The sequence below is a fragment of the Eublepharis macularius genome, chromosome 2 (genome assembly GCF_028583425.1).
Source record: "Eublepharis macularius isolate TG4126 chromosome 2, MPM_Emac_v1.0, whole genome shotgun sequence".
In the NCBI taxonomy this organism is placed as follows: Eukaryota; Metazoa; Chordata; class Lepidosauria; order Squamata; family Eublepharidae; genus Eublepharis; species Eublepharis macularius.
Window position 1 is genome coordinate 132,875,050 of NC_072791.1, and position 23,624 is coordinate 132,898,673.

General features: G+C 42.6%; 1 protein-coding gene across 1 annotated transcript in view; it reads right to left on the reverse strand.

Annotated features, from left to right (window-relative positions):
* Positions 1 to 13,835, reverse strand: part of CD81 (CD81 molecule) — a 118,560-nt gene extending 104,725 nt beyond the window's left edge. The window contains exon 1 of the mRNA XM_054970846.1: positions 13,583 to 13,835. Coding sequence (XP_054826821.1) covers positions 13,583 to 13,648 — 66 coding nt within the window. The 5' untranslated portion in view covers positions 13,649 to 13,835. The remainder of the gene's footprint in view (positions 1 to 13,582) is intronic.
* Positions 13,836 to 23,624: the final 9,789 nt, after the last annotated feature.

Below are 23,624 nucleotides of genomic sequence, written 5' to 3' on the forward strand. Positions count from 1 at the left end.
ACCTAACGACAACCACTTCAAAAGTGAACACTCATATATTCAATACAATTATTCAATACACTTACGATTTGCCAGATCACTCAATATTCAAAATCCATTCATAATGCAAAGTTATACTGATCCATACAGTCTTTGTGACAAGACCCAAAAGTGCTCAGTGCTGGTATAACAAATAGTCCATAACCACAGCTATATAGCTAAATACATGAATCCAAACAGAATAACTCAGTCCAATGCAATTTAATGCAACAATATAGCTGGCCAGGAAGGCACTGTAGGTCACAAGTCATGTAGAACTATCCATCTGACGGGAAACCGGTGTAGAGACCCGTTTCTGGAGTCCCTTTCTCAAAGATGGAAAATGTGCACTCCAACGTATCCTTCATCCACTTTTGACTTGCACTTAAGCCCTCAGTAACATAACGTCCAGTGCTGAGTTGAGCAAAGGATGCCAAAAGGATATTCACTCCTGTATCCCACCTTTCCGCACAAAGGTTCTTAAGATGTTTTGTAACAGAGTTAGTATAAACCCAAAATTCCCATAAAGCCATCTAAAACAAGTTCAGGGGGTACAACAACAGATACTATCCATCTTTTAGTCCAGTTTGAAAGCCTCACAAAATTTGGAAGTTTTTAATCCAGTCCTAGGGATGGTGCCAACTTCACTCAATGAGGGAAAGATTTTCACAGACTGGGGGCAGCAGCCAATAAAGCTCTCCTGAAGGTCCTAATGTTAGTTGCTTCCAGCAGAAAGGCACCCTGTATGAACCAAGACTCATCAGGGCAATATGAGTAGAGGTAGGCCTTTAGATATGCTGAGTCCAAGCCTTGAATTAAGCCTGGAAACAAACTGAGGCCAGATGGAGTAACATAGGGTTTACATGATCATTACGTTACATCCTAGTAAGGACTCTTGTGGCTGCATTTTGTGCCAACTAAACCTTCTAAGCTCTCTTCTGAATGTTACCAAGTCATAACTGTAGTCATTTATGTAATATTTTCCTTCAAATCCACAAGAATGAAATAGATGTCAGTGGGCTTAGAGATCAACAGTAAGATGGCACAGTAGAGAATGCCAATGCAGTTGTTCTGAGAATATTTTCCAATGCTGCTTCCACACCAAGGATTTCCCACATTTCAGTCAGGCAACTGCTGAGAGGTTTCATGTGACATTGTCTTCTATTTGTGCGCATACCATTAAAAGTCTATTCTTTCACACACAAAAAAATCCTGCTTTGTTTTAAAAATGCTATTTCCTGGGCAAGAGGTCATCAGCAGGAGCAGTGCAATTGCAGGACTTGGGTGAAAAGGTAGTCAATTACACTTTCCACTACCTGGCAACAATTAGCCTAACAGCTTTGGCTCTGCAACTACAAAAAGGTTTTTTTTTAAAGTTGTTAAACAGAAGAAAATCACCCACAGCTCAGCTTGCCTTTTAGGGAGAAGGAAGGGATCATCATAGGTGTCTGCAATTAAGCGGAGCTAAGAGATTGCATTATTTTATACAGTGCATGCTCCTCAAAATAAAAAAATGAAACAGGATGGGTAGAGAATCCTGAGGGTCATGTGAGATCACAGTGAAGGGGGTGCCCTTCAGTGCACATCAGGAGTGAAAGGGAAGCCACCACAAAAATGGAGAGAAAACAGATTACCCTGGGCTGTAATCTCCATTGCAAGGGCCGCAAAGGGCAACTTCACACGAAATCACATCAGCGACTAGACGACCACAGAAAATCACTCTGATGTGGAAGCAACCAAAGACTTGGCAAATAGTCGCTAAACTTACCATTAAGCTACAATGCTGGGAAAGGGTGTAAAAAGGTGTAAGGCAAATTCCACAAGGCCTTATGAACTAGAATACCTAGATTAGAGAACAAAAGGATTAGTAGGCAATGGTGCCTGTTTTCAAGTATTTAACAGCATCTTAAAGAAGCAGTGCAATTGTTTACCCTATCCATTACAGTTCTAATGGTAAACAATGATTTTAAATCACATGGAAATAGATTTAGGTTACATATTAGAAATGGTGCTTCTTGGATGCTTTATGGACAAATCATTCTGTTTTAGAACAGATTAGATTAGATCAGCCATCAAGTCCCATCCAACGTTATGACTTACTTCGCACTGTGGTACAAAGTGTGTTCAGTTCCATGATTAACTCTCTGTTAACCTGACTAAGAGCCAAGCTACAAGTGATGAATTACAAGTGTAATTCGTCACTTGTAGCTTGGCTCTCAGTAATTTCTCCCTGTTTAAGGCAGAACAGTGAAATACTGGTAAAAAGGTAGAAAAGCTTCTTCTAGAGTAGCTGTGTTGCATTTTAAAAAGCAGTAAAAGGAGGAGAAGCTACAAACTTGTTTATACTGAAGATTAATTTGAGATATAAACTCCCCCCTCCCCAGTCTAGCAGGGTTTTGTCTTGTTTGTGAATATCGTCAAGCAGTTAAAGGGCTTATTTCTTCTTCTAAAGCTTCCAAACAAGTCTCTCTTTGACATGCCAAGGGTGCTGTAGAAATCTGCCAAAGTTTTTGTTCTGCTTCACACTTGTTGCCAACAATGCCAGACTACAGATAAGCAAATGAGTGTGGGGAGTGGTGGAGGGGCAGGAAAGAGAGCAGCCTTGCATACTAACAAGCCAGTCTAGTGTCTGCCCTGAGGATTCTTCTGGCTCCCGCAGACTTTCTGCATCCCTGGAAGCCACAGAACATGTCAGACCACTTGGTATCAGGGGCCTCTTTTCAAGGATTCTGCCTCCACGACTGAAAAAATATTCTGCAACACTGCATAGCTTCCATTTAACATAGTCTTACAGTATGTTATTAGTCTACAAAAAAAGTTACTAGTCTACACAAAATGTTATTAGTCTACAAAAAAAATGCAGGCTCCTCAGTCCTCACAACCAGAGTGGTATGTGTGAAGGCTTCTGCCCACATGGTCCCTCAGGCAGGGGTTCCCAACCTTTTTGAGCCTATGGGTACATTTGGAATTCTGACAGTGTGATGAGCGCAGCAACAATATGGCTGCCACAAAATGGCTGCTACAGCTTTCCTTCAGACACACAGTGTCTGTGTCCTTGTGCTGTGGAAGCAGTTTCTGCCAAAGCAATGTTTTGAAAAATCTGCTCAGCCAATCAATACTTTAATGGCCAATCAGTAACCATGCTTTGCAAAAGCCCCACCTGGCCCCACCCACTTTCTAAAAACACTTGGCACGCACCGGAAAAAGAATCCATTGGCACAATTGTGTCTATGGACATCACGTTGAGGACCCCTGCTCTAAGGGTGTATCATACCACGCAAGCAACACAATCGGCAAAATCAGAGCAACACTATATGGTATGTTAAAGCTAGGGTTGTTAAGAGAAATTTTCTTAATTCCTCTTTACCCAGTTTCTTCCTGAAATTCAATAATCCTTTTCTTTTACTCTTTAGGAATTTGGAGTCAGTTTCTAATCAATTCCTATTTGATCAAAGAAAAACTTGAAGAGAGTAGGGGCAAGAAGGGAGGTCCTGCAAAATTCAGAATTTCTCTCTGTAGATGTTCTGAGGCAGGCAGTGCCTTCCCAACCCTTCCTGTCTTTCTGCTAGAGCACCATCCTGGACTGTATAACATAAAACATCTGTAAGGACTGAAGTTAAAGAAGAGCACCTTGATTTCTCTTCAAAGAAAAATGAAAGGAAGGAGACATCGTGCTTTTAAAAGAGAAAAAAAAGAATAAGAGGAATCAGTGGCTATATCTTAAAAAGTGAATTCTGGAAAAAGAAATTCCCCATCCCCTAACAACTCTAGTTAAAAACAATCTTAAGACAGAACTGTGAGGGCAGAAGTTTTTCCATACATCCACAAAAGGCAAGAGATTAACCAGGGATTATGGCAACTGTTCCAGGCAGAACACTAGTAAAGACGATCTTATACTGGATAGTTCTGCTCTGTTTTATATGCTATATCAACCTGCTCAGGTTTGTTTCAGCATCGTTTTTCAGCTCTGTATCAGATCTCTGCTCATTTTCAAATTTCTGCTATCCATATCCTGTTGTACAGTTTACTGAATATTCCGAGCAATGTTCATATTGACTTATAATATGTAATCTGCCTTCAGTCTCAGTGAGAAAGGAGACTATAAAAAACATAAATATATATACATTAAGATAGTGTTGTGTATTGGCTAAGAGTTAGACTAGGAGTGAGAAGATCCTTGTTCAAATTCCTGCTTGCCATGAAGATTACTGGGTGTCTTGGGGCCAGCCGCTGCCTCTCAGCCTACCTTTCAGAGTTGTTGTGAGGATAAAATGGAGGATGGGAACACTCTGCCCTGAGTTCCTTGCAGGAAAGGACTGGAAAAATACACTGAATCAATAAATAATTTACAGGACAGTGTCATTAAAGAAGCTGTGTCTACTTCCCCCCAAATTTACAAAAGTTTCCCAGCATGGTCATCATAGCTATGACAACTTATCTGTAAAGACAACAAGTCATGCCCATAAAAGCCATAATCAAAGGAAACATTCATAGGAGTAAGAGCAAGACAGCTCATTAAAAGCAAAATTACACTAACAAGAAACCTTTCCTTGATTCTTTCTTGCTGTGAGATAAGCAACAATGAACACAAATCCACCCCCCCACCCCGACCCTGCTGCTTTTTGCAACTGAGCAAGCATTCTTCTTACTCATGGTGTGATATATTTCCTTTAGAAATGCACAGGTGCTAAGAGATGAGATCCATTTTCAGTCCAAACAGAAACACAGACCAGGAAAAGCTGAAATATATCATTCTCCTACATATGTACATTGACTGTAATGGTATCTTTTACATACCAGCCACCTTCAAGAACATTATGTCCCAATGACATCCTTTCTAGCAAATGAACACTCAGAGCAGTATCCTCAAAACCCACAGCTTCACTCTACAAGCTATTCTATAGTGCTGATTTTTATGTACTTGTGTAGGTGCCATCAAGTTAAAACTGACTTATGGTAACCTTGGCAAAGGGCTTTCAAGGGAAGTGAGAAGCAGACGTGGTTTGTCATCACCTTCCTCTGCGAGCAATCTGTTTCCCATCCAAGTTCTGACAAGGGCAACCCTGCTTAGCTTCTGAGATCTGATGAGATTGGACTATATCATGCTGCCTTCTCTCCCTGATTTTTAGCTAAAAATCTAGTTAGTGGGACTTGCACATATGCCAGTGTGTTTAGTATCTGTGACCAACGTATCTTGTTTCTTAGGGTCTAACTATACATTCCATTTCCCCTGAGTCCACATAATCAAATTTGTATTGCAAGTTCCATACTGGGAACTCAACCCCAGGCATGTAGGGTCCATTTCAAATGAAGAGTTGGCACACGAGGGTGGCTTAAACTTTCCCACCACACACAATGTTCTCCTGCCCTGAAATAACCCTAGGGGCACTGTTTGTGCCATTGCAAATGGCACATGGAGCCCCCAGTAGAGCAAAGAGTTACAGTGTATACTAGTGCTGTTTCAAGTTACAAAAATGGCACCAGGGTAATAGGTCTGAAGGTCCCTCTCCCTGTGTATCAGAGTCCCAAAGCAAATCTGGCCTGTGTGTGCCTGGGATAAAAGTCCCCAAACTCATAATACATGTGTAGTCAAGCCCTATTAGAGGCTTTAGTATAAAAAATTAACACTGAAAAACTATCACTGGCCCCAAACATCGGATTTATTTTGAGTCAATGATAAGCCAATTTAGTAATTTGGGAGCCATGATTTATTATTCTAAGTGTATAATAAATAATAAAAGTTATGGCTTTTTAAAGATGAATCAAAAAAAAAAATTGGGGAGGCAATTGGTCAAAAACCTCCTACATCCCTGCAATTACATTTCCAGAACAAGAGATGGCCCCAACTTTCAACATTCCATGGTCTGATTCACACATGCAGGCTTATTAGTTGATTATTGCAACATCAAACAACAATTTGCATGTGGGAAACAGCAAGCAACCATTTCTCACTGTGATAAACATGGATGAGGCTTTATATGCACTTAGCCTAGAAGAGGTAGAAATAACAGAAGCATTCCACTGTTTTAAAGCAACATTGTTAATAGCAATGATGCCTTTATTTTCTTACTTTATTTATACCCCATTTATTACCCCCATGGGGACCCAAAGTAGTTTACATTGTTCTCCCTTCCCTCATTTTATTCTCACAACCACCCTGTGAGGTAGATTAAGTTGAGAGTGTGTGATGGCCCAAGGTCAGCCAATTTCTATGGTGATACAAACCTGGGCCTCCCAAGATCCCAGTCTGATATTCTAAGCACTATACCAGACAATAGTCAGAAAGGACAACATAACTAACAAACTATAGGCTTTTTGACTCAGTAAAGAGCTGATGTGAACAGGTAGATACTCTTAATTGTTTCTATATATCCTTCCTGTTGAAAATGACACCATTTCCATAAAGAAATCCCTTTTTTCAAGTTAGCCCTGACCTGGATAGCCCAGGTGAGCCTGGTCTCCTCAGATCATCAGATCTCAGAAGCAAAGCAGGGTCAGCCTTGGTTAGTAATTGGATGGGAGACCTCCAACGACGACCATGGTTGCAGAGGCAGGCAATGGCAAACCACCTCTGATAGTCTCTTGCCATGAAAACCCTACCAGGGGTCACCATAAATCAGCTGTGACTTGAGGACACTCTCTACCAGCTCCATTTTCAAGTTAACAGGAAGCTAATACCAAAGAAAGGAAAAGGATCCCTTCATATGGAGAAAATGGAAAAAATTAAAAAGAAAAAGGTCGAAATACAGTATTTTCCTATTCCCTTACTACTAGGAGAGTGTAAATAGTTGGACTGCGAATTAGCACTCTGCCATGAACTCAGTAGGTGGCCTTAGGTAAGCCACTCCTCTCAGCCCCAGCTCCTCAGCTATATTGTGAGGATAATAACACTAACTAGTTCAGCACTCTAAGTGGGGCACTAATCTGTCTAGAAGACAGTGCAGTTGTTGTTGTTGTTATTCAAGACATGGTATGAATGTTAGCATGCTTTAACCTTTGTATAAATAAGTGAACTAGGAAGAAATTCTCAAAACTCCTGCATGCAACAGGGAACAAGACCACTTTGGATCCACCTAGCAACATTATCAACCTCTCCAGCCACAAACTGAGCCCAGCAAAGGAATCTGTCCTCTCACGTGGACTATCTTTTTGCCCAGCCAGACCCACACAAACCATACAACTTTGTGGAGACCTGGAGGCCTATTTTAGACGCCTAAGACTGAAAGAATTCTTCAACCACTCTGCTGAACAAAACGATGAACAAAGCACTGAACAGACACCATCACAGCAGCAATCACCCTCCCAACCCAGCAATGCACAATCATCGTTACAAAGCTCCAGAAAAAAGAATTCCACATGGATACCCCCTGAGGGCCGCAACTCCTCATTGGACTTTTACATTGAATGTTTCCATTGATGTACCCAGGCTAAGATAATTGACAAACAACAACACCTAAAGCAGAACCTCAGCCGTGCAGAAAGAGATGCCATAAACAGCCTCCAAAATAATTCTGGCATCGTAATCAAAGAAGCTGACAAAGGCGGAGCAGTTGTCATCATGGACAAACATAACTACATACAAGAAGCAGAAAGACAACTCTCCAACACAACATTCTATAAAATACTACCTTCTGACCCTACGGAGCAATACAAAAGAGAACTCAATAAAATATTAAGAAACTCCCCATGGACATACAAGAATGCATCCATACGAACACACCTCAGGAACCATGACCAGGAAGATTCTACCTACTACCCAAAATCCACAAACCAGGTAACCCGGGACGCCCCATTGTTTCAGGAATAGGCACTATCACAGTAGGAGTCTCAAGATACATGGACTCTATCCTCAGGCCCTATGTCACCAGCACACCCAGCTATTTACGGGACACCACTGACTTCCTCAGGAAAATACAGTCCATTGACAACCTACCAGATGACACCATCCTAGCAACCATGGATATGGAGGCTCTATACACCAATATCCCACATGCAGATGGACTGTAAGCCATACGGAATATTATCCCGGACAAAACCACAGCACACCTCGCCACTGAACTTTGCCACTTCGTACTCACTCACAATTACTCCAAATTTGGTGACAGCTTATATCTACAGGTTAATGGCACAGCCATGGGCACATGCATGGCACCACAATATGCTAACATATTCATGGTGGACTTGGAGCAATGCTTCCTCAGCTCCCATCCACTGAAACCACTACTATACTTAAGATTCTTGGATGACATCTTCATCATTTGGACCCATGGGAAGGAAGCCCTTGAGCGATTTCATCAGGACTTCAACAACTTTCACCCTGCTATCAACCTGAGCCTGGACCACTCTACACAGCAGGTACACTTCCTGGACACCACTGTACAACTACATAATGGACGGATAAATACAACCTTATACCGGAAACCCACAGACCGATACTCATATCTACATGCCTCCAGCTACCACCCTAAACATACCACTTGGTCAATTGTCTACAGCCAAGCCTTACATTACAATCGTATCTGCTCCAATGCTCTTGATCAGGACTCTCACTTAAGAGATTTACAACAAGCATTTTTGGGACTACAGTACCCACCAAATGAAGTGAGGAAACAAATCGACAGGGACAGACTAGTACCCAGAAACAGCCTGCTCCAGGACAAACCTAAAGGAACTAACAACAGAACACCACTGGTTGTCACCTATAGTTCCCAGCTCAAACCCATCCAATGTATCATCAGTGATCTACAACCCATCCTGGAAAATGATGCCTCTCTCTCAGAAGCCCTGGGTGGAAGACCTCTCCTTGCCTACAGACAGCCCCCCCACCTGAAACAACTTCTCACTTACAATCATGAATCAGCTAGCAGAGTCACCAGCACAGGTACCAGGCCCTGCAACAGACCCAGATGCCAGCTCTGCCCTTATATCTACCCAGGAAATACAATTACAGGACCCAATGGCGTCAACTACACTGTCTCTGGCTCTTACAACTGCTCATCCTCCAATGTGATATATGCCCTCATGTGCCAACAATGTCCATCTGTTCTCTACATTGGACAAACAAGCCAACCTCTGCGCAAAAGAATAAATGGACACAAATCTGACATTAAAAATGGCAACATCCAGAAACCAGTGGGAGAACACTTCAATCTACCAGGACATTCCATCAAGGACTTAAAAGTCACTGTAGTTCAACAGAAACCTTTCAAAAACAAAATCCAACGGGAAGCTGCTGAATTGGAATTCATATGTAAATTTGACTCAGTCAGGCTGGGATTGAATAGAGACTATGAATGGTTATCTCATTATCAGAAGTAACTGACTTCCTTAACAGAAGCAAACTGATCTCCATATCAAAAGCTACTGTTTGCCTCTACTCCTCCCTCCCCTCTCCACCTATATATCTGACCAGTTTCTTCTTGCCCTCCATGCATCTGATGAAGAGAACTGTGATTCTCGAAAGCTTATTCTACAATAAAGTTGGTTAGTCTTAAAGGTGCTACTGGACTCTTTTTGATTTTGCTACTACAGACTAACACAGCCAACTCCTTTGCATCTAGGAATCTTTGCACTCACTCTTCAGGTAGCAGAATCCAAGAACTCCAAAACTTTGCCATAATGGTCTTTACTGAGTCAGAACAAGATTCACACATGTAGGCTAGACCTCTCCATCTCCCCATATGATTTCCCCTTTCCAGCTTCAAACACAGGATGTCAAGCAAATGTGAGAAGTATACATATGACCGTTGCAGCTTCTGGAATCGCAGATGATCAAAATGTCAGGGAAATCAAAGCAGAATGCTTCCATTTAGAAACATTTATTCATCTATCTATCCATCCATCTATCCATCCATCACACTCTTAGGCCATCCTTCCACTCAATTTAGGGTCCCAAAGGTGGCAAACAATAAAAACATTAAAATCACATTTAAAAACACAAAAACAATTAAAACAGAACACAAATACACACAAGCAGGAGGGAAGGTCAATGAGAATCAGTGAGGGAATGCTAGACAAAACAAAACAAAACAATCTTCAGCAGCTGGTGCAAGGTAATGACAAAAGCAAACGGATGCATCTCCCTGGGGAGGGAGTTCTAAAATTTTGGTGACATGACCAGAAAGGTCCTTTCTCAGGTTGCCACCCATCTGGCCTCAGATGGTGGGACACCTGAAGCAGGTCCTCTAAAGATGACCTAGTGATTGAGAAGATTCATATGGAAGAAGGTGGTCCTTTAAGTATACTGGTCCCTAGCTGTATAGGGCTTTAAAGGTCAATATCAGCATCTTGAACTGGGTCTGGAAGCAAACTGAAAGTCAGTGTATATGAAATGGGACTGGAGCAATATGGTCCCTATGACCCACTCCAGTCAGCATTCTGGCTGCAGCATTTTGTACCAATTGTAGCTTCTGGACTGCCTTCAAGGGCAGTCCCATAGAGGGTATCGCACTAGTCTAATCTAGATGTCACCAGAGCATAAATAACCATTGCAAGATTTTTTTTGCCAAGGAAAGTCTGCAGCTGGCTCACCAGCCAAAACTGATGAAAGGGGCTCCAGGCCACCAGTGCCACCTGCTTTTCCAGGACAGGGCCTGGATCTAGCAGCACCCCCAAGGTATGAACTTGTTCCTTTAGGGCGAGTACAACCTCATGCAAAAAAATACACACTTTAACTCCTGGGTCAATCCTTTCTCCCACCAGTAGGACCTCTGTTTTGTGCAAACATGCATCACATATCTCCATATGGTTTGATATTTGAGGTCAATCAGAAAGGACCATAACATGGAAGGAGATAAAGCACCTGGCTTGTAAAACTGCTGTTAGTTAGACATTGAAGAAGAAACATCAAATTAACCCTATGTTCAACTATGCTAAATAAAAACAAATTATTGAAAGGCTTTGGAATCACTGGGTAATAAAGTTTGTGGTATTTGTAGGAGAACAAACCAATGTATGACATCTCAGTTCAAAGTAATAGGATTAAAAGCAAATAATGTAATTAAATCATTTGTGAATCCTAATAAATCCAGTAGTGGACAATAAAGCACACCACATTTGTACACCACCACCAAATCCCTAAACAGAACATTCTTAAACTAAATACCTCATTATGTGCCCAAACAGTTAAATAATCCCTCAGTGACTGAAGAGAAGATGGAAGTGGCTGGAATAATATAATTTTAGATTTTAAAGTATTCACATTTAAGAACAACTCCAGAGGTTTTTTTAAAAAATGCAGATGAAGCTTCATAGAATTACTCTCATTTCCATGCATGTCTGTTAACGGTAGAGCAAGACTTAAAAGGAACTGCAGACGAGACTGCTCTCTTCTGATTTAGACATACAAACTACCTTCCCCTACCATGAAAGCTTTTCTTCATCTTCATTCCCCACTCCACAACATAAAAAAGCACCAAGAATACAGACTTCTGTATCACGGTAAAAATATATAATGTTGATTTAAGAGAATTTCAGAAATAATATTAATTGTAACAAGAATAGCTTAAAAATCATTAAAGGTTATTTTATTCAAATCTGTAAGAGCTGGAAAATATCTGGCATTGCCTGGAAAATCATTGTGAAGGACCAGGAGCCTTAACTCTAAGAAGTGTTAATTTCTGCACAAAAACATGGAAAAGAAGGAGAGTCAAGTACAAAAGGTTTAGTTCTCTGTCTAAAAGTCTAGTATCAACAGAAGGGAACTTGTAATATACAGAACTGAAAATTATCATTTTATTAATTCAGTGCTTCAGTTACTGACTGTCAGCAATAGCGTGCAGCACTAATGCTACAGCATATTAAGAGTGGAGGGATAGCAATCAGGTTCAGAAAAGGCTGTTTCAAGGTTTTAGAAAATGGATATAGGATGCATTATTTAGTGTATATCCCACTTTTCAACCATTAAAATAGCATGCAAGGTACCTTCTTAGAAATGGCAGGCCTTGAGCCTTCCATCCCATTGGCTCTTGTACTTCTTATGACGGGGAAATTTGTAGCAAAAATTATTAAGGAAGCAGAAATATTCCAGGCAAGAATCAGAACTCAAATGCAGTCTGGTACAACAAAAATATCAGAGATTTCCACTGACAATGTTAAGGAGGAGGGAGACTAACAGTGCAATCCTATACAGAGTTACTCCAGTCTAAAGTTAACCCACTAGGTTTAGACTGGGGTAACTCTGCATAGGATTGCACTGTACATTAGCTGTTTTTTAGCAGGCCATTCTGTCCCCTCTTCCCTACTCATTAAGAGCTACAGTCTCGTATTTTTTTTTAAAAGTCTTCACATATGCACAAGTCACTTCAGCAGCCTCCAAACTAATCACAGATCAAAACCAAGGGAACTCAGAGATGCCTAAATTCTCCCAAGATGTGGGGTGTGGTCACTGCAAAACTCTCCAGCCAAAGAGGAAAGATGAGATCATGCAAGGCACTATGAAAAGTACTGCAAGTCATCCATTTTAAAAACATCTTTATTTCTCACAAATAAAGCTTCTTTCCTTACATCCCAAAGTACAATCCACACCCAGAAATACCCCCTCCCCCCAAAAACCTACTTTAGGCTGGGAAAGACAGAGCTTTTCAGAATGTACTCAAAAGACAAATAATTACATCATTTTAACTAGTTTGTTTAAAAAACAAAAGTTTACTTAGATGGATCTCTAGAACTTTTGCCACAGCCTTTCCCCCCAAAATCTACAACCCAAAAGCCCCACATGGTGCAAAAGCCCTTCTAAAGCTGTTTACCAGACAGGAAATGCTTCCCTCTGTCCATAAACATGTGCTTGGGTAGAGTACTACATGTACTCTAAAATACAGGCTGTGCTTTCAGTATCCTCTCACAGTAGTTTCAACATTTTCTTCCCTCCACAGCAAAACACCCAACCTGCTTAAGCAGCAAAAGCACCACCTCTTAAACGCTTTCTCTTAACCAAAGTTGGTAAAGCTGAGCTTTAAAGATAGAATATTGAGAATACAAGATCTCTTGTGGAGATGTCTTGGTTAGCCCCAGATAAGGCTTCCGATGTAGTTTGCTTTAAATGTTATTTAAAGTTTTTTTTAAAAGATGGCTGTTGAATGAGACTGTGCAGTTAAGCACACACACACGCCCCAATTCCTTCTAAACGAAGACCATGCAGTTCAAGCCGGATTCTGTGCTTCTTTCAAAGCAGCAACCATTTTATGTATCGCTTCGATGAGAGGAGGGCCGTATTTAGAACCTAAAGGGGGGTTGCTTTCCATCTTCGGTCACGCAGCTTCCCAGAACTGTCAGGTGGAGAGGAGAGAGGGAAAGATGGAGAGTTTCTTCCCTCGCCTTCCAGCGCGGGAGGCTGGAAGGCGAGGGAAGAAACGCCCGGGCTCCATTCTGCGCCCCCGTTATTGTTTTGCGGGGAATCTGACGAGGCGGCGGCAACAGCGGCCGCAGTCACCGTGGGAAGGCAGGCAGGCAGAAGAGGGAAAGCAGCAGCACAGCCCGGGCGCCCTCCTGATGCTCAGCCTTCTCTCCGAAAGCCATATGCAGGGCGAAAGGTGTACGGGCGAAAAACATGCAACGCCTTACTCACCCAGAAGACAAAATTAAAGACAAACAGCATGTACTTGATGCATTTGGTACAGCCTTCCACTCCCATCGCGGCGGCTTTTTGCTGGCTGCTTGGATTTGGCCTGTGGTCGCAGCGCAGGAGGAGAAGCTGCAGGGGCAGCTGCTGTTGCAGACGGCGGGGTCTGCGTGTTTTTGTTTTGTGAGCGTTTTTTCCGCACTAAGCAGGCTGCTCGCTCGCTCTCCTTTCCCCCGTTATATCTCCTCCCTCTGCTTATTCAGACACCCTCTTTCTGACCCTGGAGCGCTGCCAGATTTCCCTTCCCTTCGCCCGGCGGGCCGCAACAGAGGAGGAGCCGCTGCCCCCTACAGGGGTCTACGGCGCATCGCGCCTCTTCTTGCGTCAACCGCGGGCCAGCCTCGCGCGCCGTGAGATTCGAGGGCGTCTGTGTACTGCTGCAGCGTGAAGCGCAGGGAAAACCCGTGCTGAACCGACCGCGCCTGACTCCGCGAAGTTAGAGTGCCTGGGGCTAGGTCTTTAGCTCTCCTAGGGAGCAAACCTTCTGGCAAGCCGTGAGTTTAATTTCTGAATAAATGGTCAGGATCGCGCTACACGTCAAAGAAGCCATCTTCCGGTTGGGAGCTGAGGCGTCTTAACAGTAAGGGATTCAAGCCTGCTTCGAGCCGCAAGAGAGAAAGTGCAGAGAACAAATGCCGCCTGGTCGGGAGGGGGAACAGACTCGCTGGCAAGTTTTCAGTAAGAATCTGATGTACTCTTTCAGCCCACCCGCAAAAGAAAGGAAGGAAATGGAACCACGCAAAAACAGGAGAGACTATTCGAGCCCCAGAAGGACATCAGCAGTGTATCAGAGGACCAGCACAGTGACTGTCACTAAAACCATCTAGTATTTTAGTTTTCACATATTGTTGCAATGTAAAAAAAATAAGAAAACTCATAGCGTAGTCTAAGTGGCTCACTTCTTGTCGGCCTGGCCTGCACATTTTTAAAATGCGTTGCCAAATGCTTTCTTTAAAAGTGTTCAATGGCTTCCGTTGTATATCTGCCACTTTAGGATGGTTTCATTGATTCTTCCTTGCGTTTTTATTGTTCTTAAAGCATTGTAGACCATTTACAACACAATGGGTTGAAGATAGATACATTGCTTAAATAAATTAATAGGGTCCCATAGTTAATCCTCTGTAAAATTAATAATATGGTCTTTTTCATCAGAGAACAGTAAAACTTTGATGTATGATTTGGCAGAAGATAACTGTGTTCTGTTCCAGGAAGGTCTATGAGTAGATGCAAGTATAATGACACAACAACTCTTTAAGTGAAAAATAGCTTTGGGAAGCTGAAATTATGAACAGTGTGGGGAGGGAGGGCTTACAAGAGTAAATACACAACTGGACCTCTCTAAGGGAAAGCAAAAATGACGGGGGAAGAAAAGTTTAAACTAGTAGTCCTCAGCTTTTCCAGACCTGGGTTCCACTTAGGCTTGCCACTCCACTCCTATCTACCAATCTGTGGCTCTGCTAACCTGGCTGGTGGGGGAAGGCACTGGAGAGGGAGTGCGCACACTCCCACACTCTCCCATCCCATTGGAGAATGATGTCATTTCCAGCACAAGGGCGCTGCAGGTTGCACTGAAGCCCAGTTCATTAAAAATCACCTGTCTGGAGGCAAGTGCTTCGCTGACCACCCCCACCCCTGTCCCCTGCACTCCTGCTTTGGCCCTGGGGCCCTAGCAACTCTAGATCCATTTTTAACCCCCCAGACAATATCTGGCCATTGATCTGTAAGGACCTGTGTGACCTTGGCCTCTTGCCAGATTTCAGTATTTACACCCATACAGCTTTTGGTAAACCAGTCATGATTTGTAAGGGCATTGGAGGGCAAAATTGTAAGGGTATTGATCTGTAAGGGTATCTGTAATTGTAAGGACAAGATCTGTAAGGGCATTGAGGGGAATTGTGAGGCAAATGTAAATGACTGAACTGAAAGATTTTTCAAGAAATGTTAAAAAATCATTGAAAACAAGACTCACTTAACAGCATTCTTGAGAATGTCCACAGTTGTGATTCGCTTCTAATCTCCATTTTATTTTTTTTGCAATATTGGCAACTCAGTTGCTCAGCATAATGAGGATCTAGTGTTTGGAAACTCTTCCAAAATGGTGACAAGTGTGGAGGAACCCCTGCATTTCCTAAAAAACTGGGGCTACTCAAGTACTCTGGCTCTTGCAAAGAAAATCTACAGATATATAATACATGTTACATTAAAATAAAAGCCAAGGAAACAAATAATCATAATAAAAGAATATTTAACTTCACTAGAGTTGGCAGATGAATGTCTATGGAACAAATTTCTCCTCAAAATTACAACCAGAGCTCATGCAAGTTTGTGGGACCAGACAAGAACAAAGAGCCTGCCTATGGCAATGAAAGCAATATGGAGTTAACCATAGGTATGGCTTTATCATGCACCATGTGTGAGCTGTCATAATCTAGCTGAAACTGTTCTTTAGTGTGGAAAAAACTGGTAATGTCTAATTGAAAGGAGTTTCCACGGTTTGTTGTCTGATCCCCTGAGAGCATCTGCTTCCTCTTCACTGAAGGAAGCTTGACTTTTTAAAGCCCCTTCTGAATTTAACAGAATTACTATTTTTATCTCAGCTCCCCTTTGCACGCATGCACCTCTCCTTCCCTCTCTGAACATAGTCCATTCAAATTAAGCCATTTAAAACTGTCTTAACTCTCCTATTTAAATCAGTGGATCTTAAAAATTCTTTCCTTTGGCTGGATTGTGTCCTTTATTGTGTTGGGAAAGGGCTGCTGCATGAGGTTTCAGGGTTTTTTAAAAAAAATTACAGATGGCTCCCATTTGTGACCTCTTGCCAGACTTCAGTATTTACACCCATGTAGCTTTCAGTAAACCAATCAAGATTTTAAAGAACACAATGGAGAACAAGGAAGGTGGGTGCAGTTAAAAGTCCCCATCTGAAGGTATAATTACATCACACACAACATGGGAACATTTTCAAATAGATGGGGAAGGATTTGAAAAGAGTGCTGTGCCCACAAAGGCCAGGTTTGACTTACTATACTGAACCTGAAATACTTCAATTTGACCACAATGGAAATTAAAATCATATGTGAACTCATCTCTGTCTTTTCTGATGCACATCAGAATATGGGAAAGGAAAAGCCTAATTAAATAGCCCAAATATTGATATCCTGTCGGGTTGTTCATATTGTAATGATGCTAGAAGACGTATTTCCAGTGAAATGTTTTGCAGTTGAGACTGGTCGTACAGTCAAAGTCATGTGTGATGCTGTTTTCAAATCTTGCCACAATCTACATTTCTTGGCTGGCAGCATGAGGGTGCGAGAGAAGGATAATTTGCTATGTCACCAAAGCCCTCACTTGCCGCATTTGGAGATGGAGAGAATAAGGTATATATGCCAGACATTGATCCGAGGAGATTGGTGCTTTCCCTGTTCATCTGCTGGGGAGCTGATCATGGATGATGGAATTGCCTGATTGCTATAATGTCTGGGTGATGTAGTGATGGCTATCTTACTGGGACCAAATGATTAGGTTCCCAGATGTGTATGCCTTCATTAATGGCCAGAAATATGGCAGGTAAGGTACATTTAGAGAGTTGTTTGTTTCTTGGAGTGTGTAGGTGGGGTGCATAATGGGGATGAGTACTTTGGATGGGAGCTAATGGGAAGCCAGTGGGAGCCTGGTTTTAAGTCCCCATAGCAACCGTTTAGCTATTCTCCATCTGCAATCACAGATCTGCAGATCTGCTCCATGCAGTATTCTGTCAACAACACCTATCAAGGTTCCCTCCCTGTAACAGTCTTCTCTGCTGTCAGTTCTGACCCAAGTTCATCATTAATCAGGTCTAAATATATAAATTGTAAACATACAAAAAAGAAGGAGCCTATCCAAAGGGATATGGAAAATCATTTTCTTATAGTCAATGAGCTGGGATAGTCTGAACCGTTGCTCTTTACCAAGCATACTATCTTTCTGCACTCCATTTATAACCCACCTTTCTGTTACTTCATTCTGTTATAATCCACCTTTCTCTCCAAAGGAGACCCAAAGCAGGTTACATCGTTCTTTCTTCCATGTTGTCCTTACAACAACCCTGTGAAGTATGTTAGGGTGAGAGTATGTGACTGGCCCAAGGACACCCAGCAAGCTTCCACGACAGAGTATGGATTCCCTGATCTTAGTCCAATACTAACTACTACTTTAAAAGGTGATAATTCAAAAATACATTTTAGGGTCAGTATTCTCTCAAATGGTTAAATGAATTTTTGAATGTCTCCTATATGGTGTGAAGGAGATTATAAGCATCTGACTTGACTTTTTTGAAATTTGAACCCTTCAGAAGATCCTTTGACCACAAAAAGTAGCAGCTATTGAATATTGGATCTACAATAATGACAATTGGGCCCATTCTACATAGCACACTTTAAGCCAGCAATGCTGAGCATTCACGCCTATCAGTGCTGAAATGGCTTGGAGTCCCATCATGCCACACTGCACGACCTTATGACCCTTACCTCGCTTTACTTACAAAAATGGTGGAAAAGGCATTCAGAGAGCTGAGGAGGGTAAAAGTGGTTACCAGCAGACAGACCAATCAGCTTCTGGGGGAAAGGAAGATGGGGCATGAGAAGCAGAACTGGAGTTTTTGATTTTGCACTGACAGAACAGGTGCCAGCAGCAATGGGCAGTGGCCTTAAAAAAATCGTGGAATATGCACGGGGGGGCGGGATGGGAAAAGACGGACAAAAAACATTTCTGCTTCCCATGACTCCCTTGCATGTGCAGAACTCTGGAGAACACGGGAAGCAGAAGAGATTCTGAAATGCTGTAAAGAGATGATGCAGAAAACATCTTGGAGAAAAAAAGCTCTACTCTAAAACATGTTTCTGTATCTTCAAGTTCAGAACACTTGTCAAAGTGCAAAAACATGCTGGGAAAATTTCTATAATACACTAATAGCGCAATACTATGTGGGTGTGTGTGTATGAAAGTACTTCAGGAGCAGACAAGCCCGAAAGCAGCATGTTGGAAAGTTACATCATTGTAAACTTCAGTTATGTTGGCAGAGCTTATCGGTGGTGGTGCCCCACCATGGTGGGAAGCGGCCATGTCCTGATGCTGACAAACCTGAAGTGTAAACCCCTGTGTCATTGTGGAAGCGGGTAGGCTAGGGGGTGCAGTGGTCGGCTTCCTGACTGCTCCAGGCTTGGGAATGCCCCAAACAGCAGCAGAAATTTGCGCCATAAAAAAAGGTGGCGTAGCCCATGGGAACTCAAGTAATGGGAAAAGACGACTCCCCTTCCCCCATGCATGGCTCAGCCCAAATGGCCCGGAGAACACAAGATGCCAACTAAACCCCTCCCTGGCACCCAATCACAGCCCCTCCACCCTACATAGACCCTAGCTGGGGCACCCATAAACTCAGTAAATAGGGGTGCGGCACAAGGCTCTGCCTTAGAAATGAGCAGATAAGGCTGAAATCCTAAGAACACTTTCCTTGGGATTAAGCCCCACTGAATTAAAGGGGATTTACTGCTGAGCAGACCTGCTTAGGATTCTTTTCTTAATCTACTGGGAGCCTACTCCTATTTCATGATACCTTTGGCAGTGCACAACAGACTATCTGACCCTGAAGTCACATGGAAGGCAATCCTCAAACGCTGTTGGCTGCCCTTGGACACTTTCTAATGTCTGGTTAACATTTGGCCTATGTCAAAGACTAAGTCATCTTTAGTTGCACCTGGAAAGATAGATACTGCTATCAGCAATCTCTTATTGCCGACTCAAAAATGTATATCTGAGGCCTGAACATCACCCACAAAGGACTTTTAGTAGGCAGAAGGTTATTTTACAAGATAGAGTACAGGCATTGCTTTACTGGCCCTACCACTTGATAAATATTAGGACTGACAATTCCCTGGCCTCACCTGGTACTTCTTTGTATCATGTGCTTTGTATCATGATTTATCCAGTGTGTTTATCCCCTAAATTACCTGTGCAAAAAAGAGAAGCTCAAACAGGTCCTATGGGCCTCTAATTGCAAAAAGGACCTCTGACTGCCAAAAGGATCCCCAAATAAGCCTCATCATCACCCCCAACCTCTCTTTTCCAAGACAACCTTCCATTTTGTCTGTGTTAAATTTCCAGTAGTGCAACATATTGAAGGGGAAGAATGTTTCATCAGCATCAGCAACTCCAGCTTGCTAAACAACATCATTATAATGAAAGAGGTGCTAGCTATTAGGTGGGCCATCATATTCTTCTAGGAATATCTGGAATGTGCTCCCTTCACCATCATAATGAACTATGATCTCTGTGCACCATGAAAAACACCAGCCAGTAGTTATTCCAGTAGTATCTGTTTCTACAATATTAAACCTTCACCACAGTATTCCCAAATTAATACTGCTGCCTTGTCCTATGTAAACGAGGCTGCTCCTCTGTTCCTGCCCTGTCCCATCTCCATTATTTTCTGCTAGTCCCCTTCCCTGCACATCATCTGTCCTTAGCCCAAATCTTATCCAGGCAGATGCTCTAGGATTTTCCAGCTGATTGTCAATGTACCCCCACAGCCCAGTATAATAATAATAATAATAATAATAATAATAATAATAATAATAATAATAATTGATTTACATACCATCCTTTAGGACAACTTAACACCCACTCAGAGTGGTTTACAAAGTGTTATTATTATTGTCAAGAAAGTCATCCTGTGAAGTGAGTGGGGCTGAGAGAGCTCCAAGGAGCAGTGACTGATCCAAAGTCACCCAGAGGGTTTCAAGCAGAGGAGTGGAGAATCAAACCCAGTTCTCCAGATTAGAGTCCTGCCGCTCTTAATCACTACACCAAACTGACCAGATTGCCCATCAGCATTCCAGGACTGTGTTTGCTGCAAGGGCCAGACAGGCTGAATTGGGCAAGGCTTCATGCGTGAAGGTGATGGAACCCAGCAATTAATTGACTTTCCTAATCTCCCTCCTGACAGAGTTGTCTGCTACAAGCAGGAGCAGAGCCATGGAGGCAGTGGCCATCTTTCTCATTTGCCAAACATTCTTTAACATAAGAACATAAGCAAAGCCATGTTGGATCAGGCCAGTGGCCCATCCAGTCCAACATTCTGTCACACACAGTGGCTAGAAATCCAGTGCCATCTAAAGGACTGTCAGTGAGGCCAGGACACCAGAAGCCCTCCCACTGCCTTCCTTCCAGCACCAAGACAACAGAGCACCACCTCCCCACAAAGAGAATACCATCTATCTCCTGTGGCTAATAGCCACTGATGGACCTCTGCTCCATATATTTGTCCAGTCCCCTCTTGAAGCTGGCAATGCTTGTAGCTGCCACCACCTCCTGTGGCAACGAATTCCATGTGTTTATCACCCTTTGTGTAAAGTAGTATTTTCTTCTATCTGTTCTAACCCGACTGCTCAATAATTTCATAGAGTGCCCACGAGTTCTTGTATTGTGAGAAAGGGAGAAAAACACATCTTTCTCGACCTTCTCTAACCCGTGCATTATCTTGTAAACCTCTATCATGTCTCCCCTCAGTCGTCTTTTCTCCAGGCTAAAGAGCCCCAAGCGCCTCAATCTTTCCTCATAGGGAAAGTGTTCCAACCCTTTAATCATTTTAGTTGCCCTTCTCTGTACTTTTTCCAGTGCTATGATATCTTTTTTAAGGTGTGGCGACCAGAACTGTACACAGTACTCCAAATGAGGCCTCACCATCGATTTATACAGAGGCATTATGATACCGGCTGATTTGTTTTCAATCCCTTTCCTAATAACCCCTAGCATAGCATTAGCTTTTTTTATGGCAGTCGCACACTGTGCTGACGTTTTTAGTGAGTTATCTATCATGACTCCAAGATCTCTCTCTTGGTCAGTCTCCGCCAGTTCAGACCCCATCAACTTGTATTTATATTTTGGATTTTTGGTTCCAATGTGCATTACTTTGCACTTGGCTACATTGAACCTCATTTGCCACATGGATGCCCACTCTTCTAGCCTCGACAGATCCCTTTGGAGTGCCTCACAATCCTCTCTGGCTTTCACCACCCTGAACAATTTCGTGTCATCTGCAAATTTAGCCACTTCACTGCTTAATCCCAATTCCAAATCATTAATAAACAAGTTAAAAAGCATTGGACCCAATACCGACCCCTGTGGCACCCCACTGCTCACCACCCTCCACTGTGAGAAGTGCCCGTTTATGCTCACTCTCTGTTTCCTATTAATTAGCCAGTTTTCGATCCACAAGAGGACTTGGCCCTTTATCCCATAGCTACTGAGCTTACTTAGGAGCCTTTGATGAGGAACTTTGTCAAAAGCTTTCTGGAAGTCAAGATAAACAATATCTATCGGGTCTCCCTTGTCCACTTGTTTGTTCACTCAGCTGAAAAAAGCATTACATGAGGATTAGGGCATAGAATATGAGCTTGTTCATAAAGGACAGCCAGGAGAGGGAGAGAGGGAAAGAGGAATCTTTGAAGTAATATACCTGTAGGTCCACCCCGTCTCCTTCCTTTTGCAAGGAAAAGATATGTGCCTTTCAGTTAAACAGAGCGCAACAGGACACACAAAAATGTGGGGTCATATTTCTGAAATCCATCCTACATTTCAGGCCTGAGTCATGGCCACTCTGCCTCCTTTAAGCAACTGCAATCTGTTTAATCCCATTTCTCTCCTCTAGAAAAAATGGGTGAATTAAGGTTCAAGTAAACTTGAGAAACATGAGTGGCAGGGACATGTGGTTTAAAAAGATAAGGGAAAGGGCCATAATTCTTGAAGGCTGCAAAAGGAATGGTTGGGAAGAATGCTGCCATGGAGACAGGCTCCCAACTAAGGAACAATTTTTCACTGGATTCACAGAAATTCAAGAGAGAATTTTCTTTATGATGGTTCTTTTCTAGCAAGTAGATACGGAACCCAAGTCTTTCTAGAAGCCATGCCTTCTCCCTTGGCAGTATGACAGCTAGTCCTCATATGATTGTACATGGATATATACAGTGATTACTCTCAATGGGCTGTATACTCAGAGCCAAGCTACAAGTGACGCCTGACACAGGTTGGACACTTGTCAGCTTACCTCAAGTTCTGGGAAATGTAGGCATCCTGGTCTTTCAGCTTGGCTCTCCATTTAATTGAAGTTTACAGAACACCCCCCCCCCCCCACACACACACATGCACACAACCAGCGGAGGGGACGGGGGCGCCCGGGGAGAGCCAAACGCCTGCCCTCCCCTCCCGACTGCATGTTCTCCCTCCATAAACTGCCACTCTGTAAACTTCAATTAAATGGAGAGCCAAGCTGTAAGACCAGGATGCCTACATTTCCCATCAAAACTTGTGGGAAGCTGACAAGTGTCCAACCTGTGTCAGGAGTCACTTGTAGCTTGGATCTCAGAGTCTCTCCTTTTTTTAGTCCTTCTCACATTCCAGAACTGAGTACTAGCACTGAAAATTGTTTCCAGGACTAAGCACTGGCTGAGTTCCATCAAGCTCTGCATCTATATAGCAGACAAGTTCTTCTGGCTGGACAGTTCTGGGCACATTTGAAAGCATTCCTCGAAGACGGGAACACAGGCTAAGCAGAAGTTTTATATTGCTACCATATGAAGACTAAACCCTTTTATGTTTAACAGTTCTAATGCTGCTGCTGTCAGATTCATCCTAAGCAAATCATATGTTAGCCTGCTTGGATAAAACCAGCATGTTAAATGTTAATGGACTAAATAGAATGCAGATTTTTAATAGAGCTCTGACTTTACTACTACACACCGAAACTGACTGTTGTTTGCTCAGTTAGTTATTTTTAAACATTTTGGGTTTTGGCCCACAACCTGATCTTGGTTGCACATAACATTTTTCTTGCTGTTTAGGGAACTTAGAAGCTAAAACTAGAGACTAAAAATGAGTTGAGCTTTACAAGGTATACTTGAGAATAGTTCAATTCAAATGGGATGGTGAAGGGAGCAATTCCCATCTAAAAATGGGG